This window comes from Propithecus coquereli, unplaced genomic scaffold (assembly GCF_000956105.1).
Source record: "Propithecus coquereli isolate 6110/MARCELLA unplaced genomic scaffold, Pcoq_1.0 Scaffold665, whole genome shotgun sequence".
Classification (NCBI taxonomy): domain Eukaryota; kingdom Metazoa; phylum Chordata; class Mammalia; order Primates; family Indriidae; genus Propithecus; species Propithecus coquereli.
The window spans coordinates 142,102-151,189 of NW_012152674.1; the positions used below are offsets into that span (position 1 = coordinate 142,102).

General features: G+C 42.9%; 1 protein-coding gene across 1 annotated transcript in view; it reads right to left on the reverse strand.

Moving 5' to 3' along the window:
- Positions 1–7,991, reverse strand: part of PRR14L (proline rich 14-like) — a 78,014-nt gene extending 70,023 nt beyond the window's left edge. The window contains exons 1-2 of the mRNA XM_012660434.1: positions 7,965–7,991; positions 1,765–2,289 (exon numbers count right to left, since the gene is read on the reverse strand). Of these exons, the coding sequence (XP_012515888.1) occupies positions 1,765–2,238 (474 nt within the window). The 5' untranslated portion in view covers positions 2,239–2,289; positions 7,965–7,991. The remainder of the gene's footprint in view (positions 1–1,764; positions 2,290–7,964) is intronic.
- Positions 7,992–9,088: the final 1,097 nt, after the last annotated feature.

Here is a 9,088-nt window from a genome sequence, read left to right on the forward strand (position 1 = left end):
TTTTTAAAGGTAGGGCATCACAGTATAAACTCTGGTGTCAAGTTCAACTGTTATTTAATGCTTCATTCATTCCTAATTATAGTCAATGTATGAGGCCTACTAACAATTAACTGCCCTTTAGTCTGTGTAAAGAAATGATGTATTTATCAGTGGGGGGAATGGACCCTTGCATAGGAAGTCCAGAGAACATGAATTTATTAATGGGTCTAGAGCAGAGGCCGGTAAACTATAGCCCTTAGGCCACCAGCTGGTGCTTCCCCCTGCCTCCTCCAGAGATGGGTGTCTCCCTATGTCACCCAGACTGAAGTGCAGTGGCCATTTACAGCAGTAATCATAGGTCACCCTGGGCTGGAGCAATTCCCCCCCAGTTCAGTCTCCTGAGTAGCTGGAACCACTGCAATTGGCTGTTTTTGTTTTTTTTTAATTTTTAAAAACTTACTTTATTTTTTTTTAGAGACAGGGTCTCACTCTGTCTCTGTCACCCAGGTTGGAGTGCAGTGGCATGATCACAGCTCACTGCAGCCTCAAATTCCTGGGCTCAAGCATGCCTCACTCTCCCAAGCAGCTGAGGTAACAGGTGCGTGCTACCACACCTGGCTACATTTTTAAAAGATTTTTTTGTAGAGACAGGGTCTCACTATGTTGATCAGGCTGGTCTTGAACTCCTGGCCTCAAGCGATCCTCCTGCCTTGGACTCCCAAAGTGCTGGGATTACAGGTGTGAGCCACTGTGCCTGGGCCTTTTAAAAAAAATTTTTTTTTTAGATATGGGGTCTCACTATGTTGCCCAGGCTAGCCTATGCTTATAAAGTGTTACTAGAATACATCCACATTCATTCATTTATATGTTGTCTCTGTCTGCTTTTGACAGAACTGAGTAGTTCCAACACAGATCATAAGGCCTGCAAACTCCAAATTATTTATTATATGGCCCTTTACAGAAAAAGTTTGCTGACCTCTGGTCTAGGGCACTATCCAGGAGAGAATAAGTTTTCTAGTCTACTTGGCAGGTGTATTCCTTTATTACAGCTCACTAACCACTAGTCTCCCCTAACTAACCTCTCTTACTCTAATTTCAAGATCACAGAGAGAAATTTGATTTCCCATATAGGCTTGTCTACAAGGAGAAGACGTACTGACCAGCCAATGTGACATTTCTACTGAGTGATAATTCTACTTTTCACTGTGTGTTAATTAAAGAACTGGCTTTCTGGATTTATACTTCAGTCACTCATGAAGTGGGTTAGCATGGGACAGTCCTTTGGAGACCATCAGCTCTGATATACTAAAAAATAAAAGTCAAGTTTCTGTTCCTGCAAAGTTAAGGACCAGCTCCTGAAACATGGAGATCCCTCTAAGGTATCCACCCAATGAAGCCCCACTTGGGTCAAAAGCCTCCCTTCAAAGATTTCTGTGATACCTCACTCTACCCTACCAAAACTTAAGGATTGACTACACATCATTTCTTAACATCAGATGCAAAAATACCACATAATTGTCACATAGAGACTCAACATTCCATATATAGTAGCTGCTTCAGTGACTTTTTTTAACTAGATGAGCGCTTCCTTTCTTCAAGTGTCTGATATAACACAAATGTTTTAAAAGATCATCCAAAAGAAAGTTAACATCAAAATCAACATTTTGGAAATGTTTCAAGACTAAATCATAAGCTACCTGTCAGCATCTGTATTTTATCAGGAGATTTGTGTTACTCTGAAAAGCTGTCATTCACACTCGACTCATCTGAATCAAGATTTCTTACCTGACTTGGGCTGATCTTTTCTTCAGCAGCTGTGGAATGTTGACAAGGGTCTTCCTTTGCTCCCTCACAGGGGTCTCTCATAATTTCCACCTGGTCCCCTTGATCTCTGAAGACCTTTAGCTCCATGCTCTTGGTTTTCTCTTCCCTATCCAAGATCCCAGAAGCCACAGAACCTCCTGCTGTGGAGTCCACTAGCCCACACTGCCCAGGCTCACCCCCATGATCCAAGGTCTCCCAGGTTTCTTCACCACAACTTTCCGCATGAGTCCTCTGCAGCTCCAAGGGCAATGCCCTACTCTGACTTACAAGAGAGCATGAGGCTCCAGGTTTTACATCTGGAATCACACTTGGCTCAGAGTCAGCATGAAGCTCTTTGGAGACACTTATTGGGAGTTCAGAGTATATTTCCTGTACCACAGCAGACATGGAGGAATCAAGTGGAACTGGCTGAGTCTCCACTCCGGATGACAGCATTAGGGCAGATGTAGATTATGCAGTCAAGTCTTTTACATCAAACGGTTCCCCCTGACACAAATCAAAGGAAGGGATAAAAGTTTAAAACCTTGACAGGGTAGAAGAAAACTGTCTCAGTTCAAACTGGCTGAAATGAAGAAAATAAATTCTACTTCAAATGCCAGCATTATCTGGCACCAAAAAGTTCTCAATAAACTGAATTAGTGGATAAATAAATACCTTTACCTTTAATAGACATCTGTCTAATCTCAATTCAAATACTGCCTTATGAATTTAAATCTGAAGGACCAGCAAACGTAGATGAGAATAAGACATGCCTAAGCATCCAAGGGTAGACCTGATGTAAATTAGAAAATAAAGATGGTTTTCTACTTATTTTCAGGGCATGAACCCTACTCATTTTGTTCACTGCTGTATTCCCACTGCCTAGTGGGTACTCAGTAAATATTTGTTGAATGAATACATACTGAGGGACTCTGGAGAATCTGAAACACTGACTTATGGGACTTTAAGAATATGATACACTGATTTTTCTCTTTGCATGAGGATATGGAGAAAATGGAATTCCATTCCTTTACTGCTTACTAAATACTTGAGCTATACCTACCCAGACTATCCAGGACACTACTAAACCAGCTGTTTAGCGGAATTGTTCCTGATTTTTATCCTGCATCTAGAAATTTTCCAAGTGCTTTCATAGTCACCACTCATTTGAGTCTCACAACCACCCTGTGAGCTAAGTAGGGCAGCTATCAGCTGCCCATTATAGATCCTAACACCATACCTGAAGAGGTTAAAAGTGACCTGCCTAAAATATTACAGGTTTGTTGATGGAGATGGGCTCCTTGGGTCTCTGTGACCTGTGCCCAGGCGCTTGCTTTCCCCTGCCCACCACTGAGGTACGAGTGCTCTTAAAACTTAATCTTTGACCCCTCCCTTTTTAGGCTTCACTTTCGTAATGACCTCACCTTGTCCTGCAGCCTAGCCTCTCTGCTATGAGGATGACTCAAAACTGTCCCTTTAAACATAGAGTTACTACATGACCCAGCAATTTGACTTGTTGGTATATATTTGAAAAACCTATGTCCACACAAAAGATTGTACACAAATGTCCTCAGTAACACTACTTGCAATAGCCAAAAAGTGTAAACAATTCAAATATCTATCAACCGGTGGATAAACAAAATGTCATACAGCCACCCACACAATGAGATGTTATTCAGCCACAAACAGGAATGAAGTACTAATACATGTTACAATTTGGATGAACCTTGAAAACATTATGTCAAGTGAAAGAAGCCCCTCACAAAAGACCACATATTATAAAATAATCTAATAGAAAATCTAATTTATATGAAATGTCAAGAATAGAGACAGGAAGTAGATTAGTGGTTGCTTAGAGCTGGGAGTGTCGTGGAAACGGAGTGGTAGCTACCCCAGTTTCTTTCTGGGGTAATGTTGTATAATTGATCATGGTGATGTGTGTACAACTCTGTGACTATACTAAAAACCACTGACTTATACAATTGAAATTGGTCAATTATATGGCATATGAATTAAATCTTAATAAAGCTGATTGAAAAAAAAAAGAAACCTGTCCCTGGCCCCACTCTTTCTCTCAATTCCTCATGTATATTTCACTCAAGTTTGGCACGCCTAAAACTTAACATGTCTAAAACAGAATCCGTTCAGTGAATAATTGAGTCTTTTTACATACAAACAACTCTGAGAAACAAGGATGCGTGAGATGGCTTCAGTAAACCTACATGCTTATTCTTGTTGCCTCTCTTAATAAAGGCATCATCATTATCCTAGACTCAGACTTGAAACTCCAGAAATAATATTTGATTTTCCATTCACCATTCAATTAGCGTATGTAGCCTGTGGACTCAGCACCCGCAGTGTTTCTAATAAACCCTACTCTTTTCCATCCCCACAGTTCTACTTGAAGATTTTCTTCCAAATGTTGTTCCACATGGGTCATGCACAAATACAGGTTTACTAAATAGATCTTTATCATAAAGAGTCAATATTGATAATCACATAAAGTGGTTCATCTCTTGATACTCTTGTTTGGCAGAATTCTAAGAAATTCAACTTGTAAAACAACTGGGCACATGGGCTGTGGAAGCAAAGCAGACACTCCCTCTTTTTTCTCCTAGTCTAATTCTGGGTTCATTTCTGAGCAGACTCTGCAGTTGAGTTACCAAGAACAGCTGGAACTCTCAGAGGTGATGTGATATTTAGATACAAGCCTGGAGCAGCAGGTTAAACTTATTCTCACTCACTAGCTCACATCACCATCTATCAAAATATTGGTAATGCCACCAGACTGCAGCAACAGAATCCAATTTTAGTAAGACATTCATGTTCTTTAAAACTAAATTTCTGAATGCAATGGAACAATCAAAAATAAAGATGTAGAAAGCTACCTGAGATATTTTATCGAATTAAATAAACATCGTGATTCTTATTTTAATAAAATAGATATGTAGGAAAATGTCTGAAAGAACGTAAACGAAATATTAGCAGTGTTACCTTGCACAATGGGATTACCAATGAGTTATCTGTATGTTGTACTTTTTTTTTTAAATAGTGAGTATCTATTACTTATGTTAAAAATTTTTCTAACCAGTATTTCCCAAGATCCAAATGCACAGCAATAAAAACTAGTATGTGTATTATCTCTTCCTTTTATCAGTATTTTTCCAACTGTGGGCTCTCTACCTCAACCAAAGTTTTTACATTAAAGTGTTAAATAAACTTGAAGTAAAAGGGAAGAGTAACATACGCTTATAAAATGTAGAAAGAAATTTACAGCTTAATCCTTACTAATGATTTATAATCAATCTACTGGGTGAGGAGACCAGATAATTAGCTAGTTTGAGGTATAAGCAAAAAATAAACCATAGATTTTACGAACTTTTCCCAGTTGCCACTGGCTTGTTATTACCATAACACAAATAAGTACTGTATTAGATTGTCCAGGGAATAGATGTACACCAAAAAAAGACTAATATTTACAGAGAGTATGCGATAAAATTATTCCAACAAAAGAAGAAATTCTCTTTTTTTGAGAACAATTATCTCGTGATCTTTCTGTTTCAAATGCAGAAGTGCTGCTGTGAGCAGTCTTAGCTGCTGGTCTCCAAGTCAGGAAGCCAGGGTCCCTATTCTGTCACACAGCTACTAGTTAAGGCCTAGAGTGTGTTAAGTGAAAGTTATGTGAACTTTCCTGGAATTGTTTTTCACATGTTAATCAAAATAAGCTTAAAGGGTCCAGCCACCCATAAAAATCCCAAGACTCTAAAGGATAACTTTTCTATTTCTCTTTGTTTCAGCAAAGCACACCTACAGACACCAACAATGGTGGTACAGAGCTCAGACTAATCCCCTCTGCAAGTACTCAAGGGCATTTGAGGTAATTTAAGACACTTTACATACAAAAAGATGGAAAGCTTTTCTTTAGTGTTCCTGCAAGTAATTTGGCAGTGTTAATTTCTATCCCACCTAAAAACAAAAACAAAAACAGGAAAAAAGAAAACAAAACAACCCTACCAGTGAAGGATTAACACTGCAGTTCTCAATCTCATTAAAATACATTTTATAATACTAAAAACCTGGCAAAGTGGCAACTTTTACTTTAGTCATTCAAACATACCCCAAAACAAAAGTTCTAGAGGTACAAAATTTACAGCAATAAGCGAAAAATAAGAAAAAAAAAAAGAAACAAAGAAAACAGCGGAACAGAAAACCATGTGCCCCAATAATCCCGACTGTGAAGTTCTCCCCTCCCTTTAATTCCAATGCAAAGAGGCTGTTCACACTGGGCGCTGCCACGTTTGTGTCAAGGAACAATATTCACAATAATGATCAGGCCCTCAGAAATTCAAAACACTCCTTTCACCTTGAGAAAGCAGCTTTCTTTTCCAAAGATTGAGACATTGTAGCCAATCCCTTCATGAGGGAATGTGCAGAAGGGGGACTCTTCTTGAGAAAGAGAAAGAAATCTTTTAACAAGGTCTCAAGACGAACCGAAAGTGAGGCAGGGAAGTGCATATACTAAACAAGGCTCAGCTCTTCAACATGGAGTGTGCAGGAAATCTCAAAAGCATCAAGGATTGTTTCCCTTTTCCTCCCTTTATTAGCATCAAGAAAAAGGATCCCTCTGTCTCCATGTAAGGAGTGAAACAGTAAAAATCCTCCTGATTTCCACTGACAAAGGCTCTCTGCATAGAAGACTGTCATCTCTTTTTCAAATGAAGAGGAGAAAAGAAACCATCTGCACCAATCTAGATATACGGGGAGAAAGAGATCTCTCCTCATAGGTATAGAGTCTTATTTTTCTTGAGAGAGTAAGAGAAAGGAAGAAGTTAGAACTGCCCTCTTGGGGATGGGGAGATGTGCAGATAGACCGAAGCTTTTTTGTCACTAGAGCAAGTCGGGGGAGTGGGAGAGGACATCTCTTAACCAGTCAGGAAGAAGTGATAGCTTCTAGGGACAAAGGAAAGGCTGGCTTCTGGCATTAGGGCTCCCTGCCCCTTAAGAGTACAGACCTGTTTCCAAAAGCTGAGCCCTTTTTCCTGATTATTTTCACTGAGGTCCTCTTTGTTAATTTGGCAAGTATAGTATGGTAAGATCTAAGGGGAGTGGAAATGTCTCTTTCTACACCTGGGGTGGGGTCCTTCCTCTCCTGTGGGAAAGGATGGGTTGAACACTACTGATGAGCATGGGAGGGGCACGCACGGAAAAATCTACTTACCTGTGCAAGATACTAGTTTTCTTTTTTAACAAATTAAGTAATAGTAATAGCAAGAACTTACCAAAAGCTTACTATGGTACTAAGCATTTACACAAATGCTCCCTTAGCCCTCAAGGCAATTCTAAGAAAAGTGCCCAAATTAGAGATGAACTGAGACTGAGAGAAGTTAAGCAATTAGTCAAGGTCACAAAGATGTTAAGTGGGAGACACAAGCTTGTAACTATCACACTCCAAAAGCCATGCGCGTAACTGTGCAAGGGAAAGGAGCTCACTGCACACCAGGAGACTTAAAGGGAAGAAAAGCAGCAGCGAGGCTCCCTCTGTGGACATGATGGGGGGAGGGGGAGAAAGGCTGACTTCTAATACCATAAAGTAGATTCAGGGTCTTCCTCTTTACATCTTGGGGTAAAGGTGAAAAATAAAGAAGGGGAGTCTCTCTCCTACAAGGAAGAAAGATTCCCTCTGTCACTTTTAAACAAGTTAAGAGTCTCACTCTTCACCTGGGGTCGCTGACCAGAGTGGGGGAAAGGTATGGTTTACGGGTTATCTCTTATCCCTCCTTAGGATAAGTTCCGAATCCCTCTCTAGCACTCTGGGAGAGGGTCTCCCTCTGCTGACGAACTGACAGGAGCAGAGCGAGCGCGTACGCCCACGACAAGGGGCGTCGTCCTCCCCTAGGAGAGAAGTTGGGGGGCTTTCTGGCTTATCGAGGTTGAAGAGGAGTGCATTTTCCCGTCGGAGCATGACTCGGAGGAGCCGTTTTCCTCTAGCGATGCGGGGCCTGGTCTCCTCCCTCTCCCAGGGTCTTGCTGCCGCCCGCAGCGCAGCCACCGTTCCTTTGGCGCCCGGAGAGGGCGGGGGGCCCGGGCTCCCCTTTAGCCAGTACCGCCGGGCGGAGGGTTCCCTCAGGGCGGAGTGGGGCGAGGCGGCTACGCCCGAGGCCTTCCCGCCCCCGGCCTCTTACCCTGAGGCCTGCTCCGCGGCCCGCGCTTGCCCCGCCAGCTCTGACTCTTCAGCCGCAGCCCCGTCGCCTCCAAGTCTACCTGAACCTACGGAGCTGAGAGAGGCCGGGGACGCTCCGGCCACCGCCGCCTCTTCGTCTCTATGGTCCCCCTGCACTTCCTCATCCGGGGCCCGAGCCAGCCATGCGGACTCCCCAAGTCCCGCCCCCGCAAGGCGCGCGCGCACTCCAAGGGAAGGCTCTTCCCGCGTCGGACCTCCCGCCCTCTGCTAGTCCCCAGCGGCCCTCAACCCCGCCCCTGCGGCTCAGACTCTTAAAGGGAAACACAGGTTTTCCAGCTCTGCTGCTGGGAACCCCGGGGCACACTGTCGGTGTCCACTGCTACCACCCTGGACCAGGCCACCATTTCTCGATCCTGGACAGCTGCACCTTTAGGCGCTCCCCCCCCCGCTTCCATTCTGACAGCCTGAGAGATCTTTTTATAACGGGAATCAGTGTTTTGGGTCAAGCCACTCCCCTGCTTCTTCTAATCACACTGACCACAATATCTAAGTAGCACCCTGCCTCCAGTCGGTTACAGCACCTTGCTTTAATTTTTTCATAGCTTTAACACTAGCTGAAATTATCGTGTTTCATTTTCGTCTCTTTATTGCCTCGTTTATCATCTGTCCTCTTCCACTTGGTTTTGTTCCTCGCTTTGTGCTCAGCACCTAAAACAGTGTCTGGCACAAAAGTAGATGCTCAACAGACATGTTTGTAGGAAGGAAAAAATGTTTACCCAGGAGGGAAATGAGAGGGTCCAGAGAATGAAATCAACTTGCCCCAAATTATACAGCTTTGTGTTAAAAATAGAAATCTGGGGGCCGGGCGCGGTGGCTCACGCCTGTAATCCTAGCACCCTGGGAGGCCGAGGCCCGCGGATTGTTTGAGCTCAGGAGTTCGAAACCAGCCTGAGCAAGAGCGAGACCCCGTCTCTACTAAAAATACAAAAGAAATTAATTGACCAACTAAAAATATATAGAAAAAATTAGCTGGGCATGGTGGCGCATGCCTGTAGTCCCAGCTACTGGGGAGGCTGAGGCAGAAGGATTGCTTGAGCTCAGGAGTTCGAGACCAGCCTGAGCAAG